Consider the following 14,057-nt stretch of genomic DNA (forward strand, 5'->3'; position numbering starts at 1 on the left):
GTCCAGGAGGACAAAAAAACAAAAAAACACCAGTTAGGCTGGAGAAAAAAAAAAATCTGCTGTGGTTCCAAAACCAAAATGTCTCCATTTTATTTCTTTCTGATAGCATTGTTGTGTAGGAGAAACCAAAAAGTTATTAAAAATATCCCTTTTCTTGATTTTTCACTCCTATGGGTACTGCTTGAGTTTTCCAAGGCACTTTATTACAATTGCATCCTGTCCTGATGGACAGCACAAGCTGTCATCAGAAGTTGACAAAGGTGTCATTGGATTAATACTTAATTCACATGTGTTCATGTTCACTGCATTAGAGGTGAGTAGCTCAAATCTACAGACATGGGAGAATAAACTGTGTGCAGACGTTCAAGGCAGTGAGTGTGCAGAGGATAAAGGACAGCTCAGGAGAAGACCGTTTTGGGTCTAGTGGATCAGGGGCCGAGTGTAGAGAAGCTGGGAAAAGCCCACTGTTGAGCTGTTTGTTCTGTCAGCAGAGGACACTAATTCTCCATAGTCTGCTTAAAATTGCCAAGCAAAATGACACCTTTTATTGGCTAACTAAAAAGATTACAATATGCAAGCTTTCGAGGCAACTCAGGCCCCTTCTTCAGGCAAGATGTAATACAGAAACTGGAATTCCCTGTGTTTATATACACACTCTAGGACAAGAAACAACATTGGTAAATCTTTAGATGAGAAATCTTAAATGTAAAAAATTAATAGATTCATTCAGGCTAGGGTTAATTTAACAAGAGAGAGAAGAACATGTATGGTCAAGATCTTTGGATAAGATAACTGTCCAACAAAGTCTTTTGAAGTTTGTAATGAGTTTTTCAAAGCAATGTGGATCTGTAGACATGTTGTCTATCATTCTGAGAGATGTAAACAATTCTCATATCTGGCCATAAAACTCTTGTCTTTATTCAAGCCATGTTGTAATGTATTAAATTTTAGCATGAGCTTAACTTCCCATTCTTTTCTCTCTTGCTGTGTTTTGAAGTTGCCCATAAGCACTGTGACTTTAAAGTCCCTCTAACAGTGTCCATGGCTGTTGAAGTGGGCCACCACAGGAACATCTGTGTTGCCACATTTGATGTGGAACCTGTGTAAATTCATTCTCTGGCGGAGTGTTTGTCCAGTTTCTCCCACATAGAGTGCAGTGTCAGGACATTTCATGCAGAGAATTAGGTAGACTACATTAGATGATCTGTAGGAAAATGATCCCTTTATGTGATGTTCAAGTCGGCAGTGTGGTATAACTATACGGTCTGTATCATAAATGTGGGCACATGTTTTGCATCTTTTCTGTAGGCATGGAGATGTGCCATTTTCTGTTGGTTCACTTAGGGAGCTTCGGACAATTAGTTGCTGAAGGTTTGGTGGTTGTCTGTATGCCAGGAGGGGAGGTTCAGGAAATACATTTTTCAGTGTTTGGTCATTGTTTAGCATTGGCTGAAGTTCTTTTATAATTTTTCGAAGTGTTTCAAGATGTGGGTTGTAGGTGACAACAAGGGGGATGCGGTTCTTGTTGTCTTTGTTTTTATATTCCAGAAAGTTGTCTCTGGGTATGGCAGTACTGTAGCTCTTCTTATTTGAGTGTCTGTTGTTTTGGGGGTGTAACCTTGTCTGATGAAATCTTGTCTGAGCTCCTGCAGTTGTTTATCCCGGTCTGTCGGGTCTGAGCAAATATGATTGTACCGTATTGCTTGGCTGAAAATAATGGAGAGCCTTATATGCTTGGGAAGTTAAACTCATGCTAAAATTTAATACATTACAACATGGCTTGAATAAAGACAAGAGTTTTATGGCCAGATATGAGAATTGTTTACATCTCTCAGAATGACAGACAACATGTCTACAGATCCACATTTTTTTGAAAAACTCATTACAAACTTCAAAAGACTTTGTTGGACAGTTATCTTATCCAAAGATCTTGACCATACATTGTTCTTCTCTCTCTTGTTAAATTAATCCTAGCCTGAATGAATCTATTAATTTTTTACATTTAAGATTTCTCATTTAAAGATTTACCAATGTTGTTTCTTGTCCTAGAGTGTTTATATAAATACAGGGAACTCCAGTTTCTGTATTACATCTTGCCTGAAGAAGGGGCCTGAGTTGCCTCGAAAGCTTGCATATTGTAATCTTTTTAGTTAGCCAATAAAAGGCGTCATTTTGCTTGGCTTTTCTCTCCATTCATAATGGCTAACACGGTACAACACCCTAGTACTACATAGTCTGCTTATGAACAGTTTTAAGGTGCTCATCTCCAGTTTAAAACCGAATGCAGCAGCAGAGTTGAACAGCATCAAGTTTTTTGTTTACAAAATAAATGAAATCTTTTTTGAAATCATTGCGTCCATTTCCATGTTAATGACTAATTCTCATCACAATGTTTGTCAGTGCTGAGTTGCATTTTGTGTGTTTGCAATAACCTACACTTTTATTTCTTTAGCTGTTCAAAGAGGAGTTAGGTCAGGTCAAAGAAGGGATGAAGCATGTTAACGACATTGCACACCAGCTAGCTATTGCAGATGTTCACCTGTCTGGAGAGAATGCCCGCACTCTTGAGCAGCTGAACACCAGATGGAAACAGCTACAGGTACAGAAGCTCTCTTTCCAAATAACTTTATCCACACCCTTCAGTATGGTGTATGACATGCTGGCAACCTGCTACTGGCGGTAGGGGCTTTAGAGCTAGAGCAGACATATTAAAAGGGTCTAACTCTAATTGCCATATTGTACCTTCTAATGGATTTCAACCTCCTCCACTGAATTCCTTTGGGGGCTTTGCCAGCCACGGGTGTGTGCTGAAATGAAATCTACAAAAATGTGCTGAAACCAAATTCTCGAGTGAGCTGCCAATTTTATGTTGTCATGGGGATAGTCGGCTATCAGTCAGTGCCATCAGGAAATAAAATATACCCATTTAACATCTTTAATGATTGAGCCTTTGGAAATTCTATATGCAGGAACAATATAGAAATTAGGCAAGCTTAGCAGTTGCTTTTCCTTTAGTTCCTCCTCTAAATGATCATTAGGCTCATAAATAGTTTAAATGCGCATGCATAACAAGGGCAATTAGTAAAAATGTGAGCTTCACCAACCATTATGTCTTTTCAAGCCTCCAAATTTGCTTTGTGGTTGTCGTGTTTTACAGTTCAGCATGGTCACTCACTTTATTTCTCCTACAGAATTCAATAGATGAGAGATTAAAACAACTCCAAGATGCTCACAGGGATTTTGGACCTGGATCTCAGCATTTTCTATCTAGTAAGAAGCATAAGCTTTAATAACAAATTTTAACTCATTCATCAATAGAAGACAAAAGCAATTTTGTTTTTTTAACCGCACAGCAAAATCTCTTGTGTTAAATTAAAACTCATTGTTTGAAATTAACCCATAAATGTTTATATATGGAGACACTGTTTAATATTTACACTTTAAGTATTGATTTAACATTGGTGATTTTGAAGTGCTGATATGTTTAAATTCTTATTAAAGGTATACTTCAAATGTCTATATTTTCATTTTTTGGACTTTTAAAGATTTTTTGTGTGTTTGTTTTATCTGACAAATGCTAGGCAGGCGGTGTTAATAAAAACTTTGCTATGTTGTTTGTTACTTTCTGAGGGTGGTGAATGACAGTCTGTAATGTCAAACTACTGTATACATTCTGTGTGAGTGACTGAATCTGCTGATCATTTCTATTCATTCTGCTATCATTCTTTTACGTATAACATGTGGTTTTCCATTAAAAAGCTAAAGCCTGTGGGACAATTCTCAGTGAGAAATTTTCAATATGAATTGTGGAGATATGACCTTTAGTAGTTTAAAGAAGTTACTTGAATGCCTTGAACTTTATGGAGCCAGGATTGAGGATTATGTGACATAAAAATGCTTATCCATCAATAAATCATTCAACCAGTTTTTGATGTATAGCACCTTTTATATCTTCACTCTGGCAGATAGGTTTGTTGCAAATGCCAAATAAGTTTTAAAAATTTCACAAGGTATTTATAGTAAAACATGCTTTAATTAATGTGATGCACCTATTCACAAAAGCATATCTGGTGCTATAAATCAGTTATTTATTTTTGGATTTTCATTGCTGTAGTTCCTATCATATATGTTCACTACTACAATGTTTATTTTTAAATAGGATCCCAGCCCAGTTTGCATGTTTATTCACTAGTTTACTTGTATAAAAGCATGCCACTTCTTTCTAGGTAACACTTGATTTTTGATCATCCTCACTTTTGCTTTTTGAGTTTACTTTCATCTTGAAATGAATGAATTCATTCACTAGATAGATAGATAGATAGATAGATAGTAAACCAAATAATTCCATTATATGGTTATGTGTGGCAAGAACCCATCTGGTCAGTATTTTTACATGAGGTAGAAGCCAGCACTGAATGTAATGCCATGGCATGGCGAGGCACATTCACTCACAAACACTGATACAGAGCCAACTTGGAGCCAGCAGATCATACCGCCTGTGCGCCACTTCATTGTGAGAGAAAAGCAGAGTACTTGGAAAAAACCACGTGAATACAATTAAAATGTACAAGCTCTGTGTCCATGGTGGGATTTTAATCCAGGACTTTGGAGCAGTGCTAACCAGTGCCCACCCATGTCACCTAATGAAATGCAAACATTTATTTTGATTGGTTATTTTATATTTCTTTATTAGAATTTGTCCTTTCCTGTGTCTTGTACTTGCCAAAATAGAAATACTTGTGTTTACCTTGCAATATAAAATCTGCTCATGTGGGAATACGATTAAGAGTTTACCAGTAGTAGTGTTAAGTTACTATTATGTGACAATTAAGGACATGGCGGTGTGTAGAATTTATTTATTTATGCTCAGCAGTTTTTAGTGATACTAAAATAAGCAACTTGTTCAAATTGTGAAAATTAATGGAGAGATAAACCTAGAGTGCTTCACTAATTTGTCCTTTGTTTCATTCTATACACATCATGTCTATGTATACAGGTCTATATCTTGTACCCATGCAGCATATGTCATATATACAGTATTTTTATAACAGTTTAAACTAGTCACTTTATGGTTCATGGAACAGTTTTAAAATCATTGGTAATATTAAATCTTTACAAGTCCACTTCGAAAGATTCATAATAAATTCTTCTTTTTTTTTTTTTGCATGTGTTTTAGGTTCTGTTCAGATTCCTTGGGAACGGGCCATCTCTCCCAACAAAGTGCCATACTATATCAAGTAAGTGTTCTAGAAATGACCTAGCAGATTTGTGAGACATACAATGCTTATCTGCGCTGAGCATTCAAAGGTAACTTTCTTCCTGTTCCTGTCTGGTAGAAAATTAATTTGCCAGCCGTGGAGATATGGGGAGTTTTATAATATATACTATTTAAATTGTACCTGGTCAGCAAATTTGCTCTTCAAGGTTTGAACAAAAATCAGATTGAAATTATAATCAGAGTTCATTAAAGGTATTAGCCTCTTTTTATTTCTCAGTCAGTGACAGAAATTAAATGAGTCTCATAATGAGTAATGAGTCTGCACGTATATTGGTCTTATGAATCAAGTTACTATTAATTTTATATTTTAGTGTTCCTTTCTCTTTCACTCACATTTAAAAGTCTCCCTGTACTACTTTTTTTTAAAAAAAACTAGTAGAAGTTCTAATAATATATAGCATATTTGATCTGAATTCTTTAAATATTTCCATCAAATGTGATACTGTAAGACCTTGAGGATGTGCTATTTTGATTGTCTATAATAGTCTGGCAGATTTGTAGCCTTCACTTTATCATTTGCATTTAAAATGTAACCTTGTATTTATGTAAACTTCATTAAAATGCCTTAGTCAATATCTTAGAAATGCAAAGTGATGAATTTCATTTCTTCTGGGATGTTATTAGACTTTGACTCCTCAAGACCATTAAAAAAAAAGATTATTTAAAATATTAATTGGCAGATTATGATTAATAATACCTGACACTTTTCTAATGACAACATTTTATTATGTTCCCCTGAGTTCTTCATTTTTACTTTTGGACGAAAACACAACTTGAAAAAGCACTTTATGCCCAGCCTGTTTTTTTTTTGTTTTGTAACTGGGTGACCCATATTGTCAGGCGCTATTCAGAGAATCTTTAACAAATGTGTGCAGCTTGTTTTTGGTCATTGTCTGAATCACACAGTTTTATTTCTGCCACTTACTTGTTGCTGGGTAATCTGGTAAATGACATAAAATGCCATTTTTCCCATGTAAAAGGTAAGCCCACAATTTAGGAGCATCATATATTTAGTGACTAGTGTAATTGACCATGGAACACATTAGTGCAATTAGGGTATTAGTAAAATAATTACTGCCTTCAAAAAGTGATAAGTCAGAAAAGAATTCTAAGGTAGTTTGCTGCCTATTAATTTCCGAACAGCACAAAAGGCAGTAGCACTTTGCTCTTTAAACTGTGTTGCTTTGTCCTTTGTTCTTCTTCTTAGCTATAAAGAAGAAAGGTGAGCAGACTGATGGTGAGGCTTTACATACATGGTATCAGATTAATGAGAATCAGAGTCATCATGTTTAACATGTTCAAAATAAAATATGAAACAGGACTTTAGGTCTTACATTTTGTCAAAGACTAAGTCTAAAATAATGTTAATTGACAATTGTGGGAACACTTACTTGCAAAACCCTAACCAACCTAAATTAAGAACAAATATATATAATCGAAAAGGAATACTGTATTATAACAAAATATAATAAGCAGAGTGAATAGTTTAATATATAAGTATGCACAAGTAAGAGATATTAAGTAATAAAGTGTACAGCCCTAACTAAACAGAGATCACACTCTCTATCAGGTAAGGTGGCTGACCCACCATAACTTAATGTATCCCCTCTTTTTCATTCCGTCTACCTTTTTTTTTGCCTGGCCTCCCCTTCTCATTCTCCAGCCAGTTGCAGTGTTCCCTGTACAAGACAACTGACATATGGTTAGGAGGCCTTTTATTTTCACTTCTGGGTTCAGGAAAAGGGTAGATAACTTCTGTTGTTTCCCAGACACAACTTCCTCTAGCAGCACCAAATTTTCCTGTTTTCCTGGCCTTCTAGTAAAACGTCTGGCAATCCCTTGAATCCAATGGCACTGAACATTTTGCTTCAGGTTGCAAACCTGATTCCTATACCTATAGAAAAATCCAGTTTTTTTAAAATGGTAATTGATCATGTTATAACATACTAGTCTTACCTCTGTATTGACCAGCATGGTCCGTTTATTAAAGTCAGGATGTTTGAGTGTCACTATATTCTCTTGGTTCTTGGAATACACTGTATTCAAACTACTGGCACAGTGTACACATTTATTTTTTTCAAATTGAGAGAAGACTTAGCTATTTGGAAATTTGTTTACAAACCAGCTGCTTAGAAGGATTCTTTTGAAATATACTGAGAGATATTAAAGTTAATTATGTGGGGAAACACTTTTCACTGATATTGTGTTATGATAATTAAAAAAAAAGATTAATTTCCCATTTTAGCCACCAGGCTCAGACAACGTGCTGGGACCACCCAAAAATGACGGAGCTATATCATGCATTGGGTAAGACTTTTTATCTGTACCAGTTGTTTCTTTGTTTCAGCTTTATAATAAGTGATTTAACTGGCTGATATTTAATGGGGGGTAGCATGACTAAGTTACTGGTACATAACTGGGACAAACTTATGGTGACATTCTGTCTACGTGACTAAGATGCTGCATAGTAAGTTGAGTTTTACCTGCCTAAAGGTTGCAACAATTTTATTACTTGTCTTTTGATAAGAACTGGGATATTTTTAAATTAGTTAATTTACAAGATTCAAAGACAACAGATAATCCATTTGTCCTGACATGCATTACTTCCTACATTTAATACAAATCCTTTCAAGGGCAGCAGTTTAATCTAGTGGTCTAGCCCACAACAGGCTCAATGTCATACAAGACACCTACTATACTACAATCAAAGTAAAGAGTGTTAACCTGAATGCAGAACAATTAAGTATGCTTGTATAAATGCAAAGACTCTTCTCCTTGAACTGTTGTAAAATGTTACTTAGTTATTTTCTGCTTTTTCAATTCTAATCAATTGTATTTTACTGTATAGAGAATCCAGTAAATGTTTACTTTGCCTCAGAATGATTTTGATTAGGGTAAGGAAAGGTTGTCTTTAGGAAAATGGTGGCTAATTTACTCCCCTCTTGCAGTGAGTAGGCTGGGATATTGACTCAAGCATGTGGTGGCAGTGCTAACAATGCTAGCTTACTGCACCATTCAGAATTCTGTGTAGTTCAAGGCACTCTCTTGAATTGTATGGAAGCATATTTCCACCTCTCAAGAATAAAATATTCAATTTTTTCATGAAAGAATTGCATTACTTTGCAAAAATATTGCGTTATTATACAAAGGTATTGCCTGCTGCTGCCATTATTATCATTCATCTAGTGACAGCTATTGAAGGAGAGGATAAGCACACGTGTAGCTTGCATTCAAGTAATAAGAACTGAACAAACGTTTTAGTTATAGATTTAGTTTTAATCAAGTGAAAGTTTAGTTGCTTTAGCGCAGATGTCTTAACACTCACAGAATAGAAGTGCAAAGCAAACATTCCTGCCTCATTCCTGCCAGTGTCTGCATGGAGTTTGCATGTTCTCCTTGTTAATGTGTGGATTGATTGGTATTAGTAAGTGTGCGTTAACTGTGCATGATTACCTTTTGTAACACTGAATATTGAAAGTGTGTCTGTAATACTTCTCAACCCAATACATTTAGTCCTTCTTGAGCTGTGAAATAAATAACATCTATCCCCTTCTTCCATTTCCAACCTGAGCCCCCAAAGATTCAACATATTAACACTGGCTACTGTGTGGCCAGGTCATACTGTTTCAAATTACCTATCTGCAAGTAACTGGATTAAAACAAAATAGATGCTTTATTTACAGGTTTCTGTTAATGGATTGCACAGAAAACATTGTTTTCTGATTGGCTGTGTAACTGAACTCTGCAAAGCCCTAGCATACTGTCCACCACATTTGCTTCTTGGCTCCCTGTGACTGTAAAGTGGACGAATTAAATTTACCCCTCAGGAATTGTAGGATTAAATAAATGCTCACTATATATATATACTATATGTCTGTGAAGTTCTTGTCACTTGATTGCATGCCATGTTCGTGCTTAACCTCTTTGTCGCTAGCTGTCATTAGATGGCTGATGCACATGCATACATGATACTTGTACTGGCTACAAAAAGGAGTGAGGAACAGGAGAAAGAGAAGAGTCTAAGAAAAGTGAGGGACAAAACTAAAAATCAAAAAGAGGGAACGTCAGAGCCAAATCGTAAACCAAAATCAGAGTCAAAAGTCAGAGCTTTGTTTCAATTACAAGTAATCATAATATCAAGTACAGTGAGTTGCTATGTTTGGTCCAATGTCAGAAAGAAGTGGTTGTCTGTTATGAATCTTTATACTGGTGGTAGGAAAATGAAGAGATTTAACTCTAACTGTTAATTAAGTCTCAGTTTTGCCATTGTAAATGTCAGTAATTAAATAAATAATTTGGGAAAGCACCTACTTTATTTACTTTACCTTTTTCTGTTGTTGGAGGTGGGTGTCCAGAATTTAGACTTATATTAAGGTAACGGGGGCACATTCGTTTTAAGAAACAGAATTGACAATTTATTGATTAACATAAGGATTATAGAAAAATGATAATTACATACTGTATATTGTTTGACATATAAGATGGGATGCAAGACAGGAGAGACAGACAAACATGTAACACAGAGTTCAAATTTATCTTGGCACAGATTAAGGGTTTTACAATATCAAATCTTTAAAGATGATGTCCAGTGTTACATGGTCACATGTGCATTCTTAACAGCCTTCGTGTGCCAGAATGGGCAATGCCCACTTTGTCCTCCATGGTACACTGGTGACATCACAACAAGTACAGCCCTAGCGCATCATGGGGGAATCCCTATGGAGATGTATGATGCAAATGCCATCGTCAAACCAAAATGGCTTTAGAAAAGACAGTAAAAATTAATTAACTTCAAAATGGAAGCTCTAAGTAATATTCTGGATTCTTTGGTTATTTAAACCCCCTAAACAACTCCAAGTTAAATTTCCAAGACTCAGAAAAATAAAGACAACCTCAAATCAAAATAATGTTAGCACCGACCCCACAAGCAATTTCTTTGTGAAATAATGCAATCATTTTTTTTTTTTTTTGTAATGGCAGGAGTAAGCTTCTTTTACTCCCCTCAAAAGTTATGCAAACTATATTAAGCTTATCCTCTATTCTTAATGGGTAAAAGATGTCACCCTTTATAAACTTGGCATATTTTAATTATACGTAGGTGGTAGGAAATCCAAAACTGGTGATGTCCATGGGCAATATTATGTAATAAAAAGAAGTCAACATCAAGAACAAGAATCTGCAACATCTTCTACAGCAATTCATTTATATTATAGTAGTACTAGACAGAAATATAATAGAGGCAGGCAGAATAACTAGATAATAATAATATACTGACAGTCAGTAGCATCAGTACTTTGTATTTGCTTTTATTACTAACATTCTGGCATTATATGCTAGTAATTGCATTCTCAAAACTATTTTTGTATAACATAAGGCATATTCTCTATACCTTATTGTTAATTCAATCAAATCAAAATCAAAGCGCTTTGTAAAATATCTTTCATTTTTAAAGATCCAATCTGGCTGAGAGCTAATAGCAGTGTGAGCAGCTTGACAGCCTGTGAGGTTAATAAAGGCCAAAAACGGGGGAAAAGCAGATGGCACTGCAGTGGTTTGATATGCTTTATGGGTGACTTAGCACTACAAATGTGATATGAAAGAGCAAATTTGATATTAGAAGGGTGTGAAAACTAAGAACTCACCTTCAGATGACTTTCTAATTTGCTTTTTTTCCTTCTTTCTCCTCTTCTGTTTTCCCAGCTGATCTAAATAACATCAAGTTCAGCGCATACAGGACTGCAATGAAGTTACGGAGAGTTCAGAAAGCACTACGCTGTATGTTCTGGACTTAGACAAGGTTTCTCTTCACTTTTTAGATCACTATGTAGTGTGAATCTGGGGCATTTCAGTCCTTGTCCTCAGTGCACACTGCAAGCTAAGCCCATGTTTTTAAAACCAGCATTAAAGCAGTGGCTCACGTGTGTTGTCATTTTTAACCTACCTTTCTCCTGAATCCATAAATGATTAAATTATAATGCATTTAACTCTTCACTTTTATTTAATTTTACATCACAGTGCACAATTTTATGCATGTATTATAGTTGGCCTTCACATACTGTATAATATGTCAAATTGTGTCTGTGCCGTGGCCTTTTTAAAAATTCATCTTTAGACTGTTACTGTCATAGATCTACATTATGTCAGATGGTATCTGTAGGTAAAGCTGTCTCAGTGCTTAGTTGCTGTGCCTTTCATATGAAGATTGAATGTTGTCCTTGCATTTGTATGCTTTTTTCGTCTCTCTGATTCTTCTAGCATTAACAATGATAACCTACAGGCAATATTGGTGTGTCTTAATTTCCACTATTACAATTCTATACATTGCGACAGAATTGCACCCCAGTGAGGATGTGCCCCTTACCTGTCCACACCCTGAATAGGAAGAGTTGAAAAAAACTGATGAGTGGGCAGATGGATACGAGTCTTCTTACACCAAGACATCGATTACCACAGTAAAACTGCATTTATGATGTTCAACACTGTATATGTATGCCTTTAAATGATATGTGCAGTAGCGCAGAGTAGGTACAGTTTAACACGCCACATATTGCATATAGTTTTCTGATCATTTTAGCTGTTTCAATCTGAATAAATGAAATTGTTAATATAATGGAGAGTTGAGTAATGAAACAAATTTTCCCTTACATCAGAAAAAAGTAACATCTTAAAATGAACCTGTTCTGCCCTTTGCTCTTACTATAAACTGCTCTGAGGAGAAAATGAAAGAAAGAAAGTGGACAGATTAATCCAGAGACATGTAATACCTCTGCTGTGAGTGACATTTAACACTGCAGCATTTAGCTGATAAGTGGCGGTGCCTATGAATCTTTCTTGGTCGTTGCATCATGAAAGTTTCTTTTAGGGCAAATATTCAATTAGCCTGGCAGACTAATATGGCGGATTGGGGATGGCAGTCTGGCTTTCTACTGAGCCTTCTGAAGAATGCAGGAAATGGCGGAAAGTAGTTTACATATTCATTGAATACTGAAAAATGGTCGCATGATATTCTTCAGTGGGTTTGGGTATCCCAGATGTTGTAGACACAGTAATAGTTGTAGTGGAGTAAAATGACATGCATGTCCAATCAGCTTGCAACCTGCCACCAATTCCTAACACAATGACAAACAGGAATATAATATAAATTCATTTTTTTAATTTAAAACACAAATAAACCTACCTGATGTACCTCTTACTCCTGTTTCTGTGCCTCCATTTCCTGAAACATGGTTGGACAAAATGCAAACAGGATTGTCCCCATTGTTAAATCTTGGTGGATGCCCTCTTTCATTTCAGGAAAATTTAAACTGAATATCTTCTGAGACCACACATCGGTCTTAGTGGTCTTACATGACTAAAAACTGGTTACAGGAGTTTCCATCTAAACCACTACCAGTCAGGCTTTCTAGCAGAGGATAAGCTTATGATTCATTAATAAAAAGAACAAAGCAGTGGCCCTTCTTACTCATAGAGTGTACAATATCATTGATGACAACCTTAACTGTATGAATGTATGGTATGGCGTTACAATGGCCAAAACGAAGGGGAAGAATTAGATTATTGGGCATTTTGCCTTGAGAGTTGTTGTTGCACTCTGTGCCAGCACTTGGTGAGGATGCGGTGCAAGAACGAAGTCGCTGTTGTATTGTGTTTCTGAGGTGGCCATGATAGATTGGCCATTTAGTTTTCTGGAGCGCATTACGAATGTTCTGTTTTCTGTATTGCATTTTCCAGATTTTTTTTTTCTCCTATTGCTCAACCAACCTACCTGAATTGCCTTTCTCAAGATGTCTTCTATGTTTTATTTTCACTACAAGGGTTTTTTTTGGGAGTTTGTTTCTTGTCTTCTTAGGGAGTCAAAGCTGTGGGGCCATCAAAAAACGAGGCCTGTTAAAGCCCATTGAGACATTCCCTGTGTGATTTAGGCCTTTACAAGAAATAAATTGTTGTTTTTGTTGTCCCTTAGATTTATTTTTTCTCCAGATTTACATTTCTCTCTTCTGAGCCTGGTTGTGTGGTGCAGTGTGTGAATAAAGCAATGTGTTGTTTTACTTTGGTGTTTTCAGAAGTAAAGATTTAGATGTTCTTATTTGCACACCTTTTCTTCTTTTGCTGCTCAGGATAAACACTTTCCAATTTTTGTTATGGAGAAGGCTACAGTTAATCAGAAGTAATAATAATAATAATAATAAGATGAAGAACAATTTAAAAACATGCCAGCTTTGTATCCCACAAATAGTTGTAACTGTATCATAGACCCAAGCAACAAAAAGTTATTTTTACAGTAGACCAATTCCAAAGAATTAAACCTACAGTCCGATTATTAAATGAGCTATGAAATTCAGTTCTACATTCAGCACAGAGTGGAACATGACTGGCACTTTATAATCATAAATAAAGGTCATGACAGTAGTTAGGATAGCACTGTCTGTGTAATGTGTGCACATGAATGCCATAAACTGTGTAGAAAATAGCTTTATAAAAGTAGCAACTAAACACTTTTACACAATGATATCCCACAGCAGACCCCCTGTTTGAAGAAAGTCTGTTTTCTTTTGTTGTATTGCAAACCCTACTTCTGAAGACGTGTAATTATTATTATTAAACCCACTTGGTCTATACAATTAGCAACTTGTTAATATTATCTTGCCTAGAATTACACTCTAACATATACTGTATAATCAAGTCAAATACCATATTTGCAAGACAAAAACAACAAATCCAGCAATTATCATTGAGCATAATAGATATTTAAGTCATGCTGAGTGCCAGAACACTTTGT

At 35.7% G+C, this 14,057-nt stretch overlaps 1 protein-coding gene across 1 annotated transcript in view; it reads left to right on the top strand.

Annotated features, from left to right (window-relative positions):
• drp2 (dystrophin related protein 2) overlaps window positions 1-14,057 on the top strand; it is a 481,386-nt gene that overhangs the window by 397,565 nt on the left and 69,764 nt on the right. Inside the window, exons 6-10 of the mRNA XM_051935078.1 lie at window positions 2,453-2,599; window positions 3,192-3,270; window positions 5,177-5,237; window positions 7,524-7,585; window positions 10,979-11,053. Of these exons, the coding sequence (XP_051791038.1) occupies window positions 2,453-2,599; window positions 3,192-3,270; window positions 5,177-5,237; window positions 7,524-7,585; window positions 10,979-11,053 (424 nt within the window). The remainder of the gene's footprint in view (window positions 1-2,452; window positions 2,600-3,191; window positions 3,271-5,176; window positions 5,238-7,523; window positions 7,586-10,978; window positions 11,054-14,057) is intronic.

This window comes from Erpetoichthys calabaricus, chromosome 12 (assembly GCF_900747795.2).
Source record: "Erpetoichthys calabaricus chromosome 12, fErpCal1.3, whole genome shotgun sequence".
Taxonomy (NCBI): domain Eukaryota; kingdom Metazoa; phylum Chordata; class Cladistia; order Polypteriformes; family Polypteridae; genus Erpetoichthys; species Erpetoichthys calabaricus.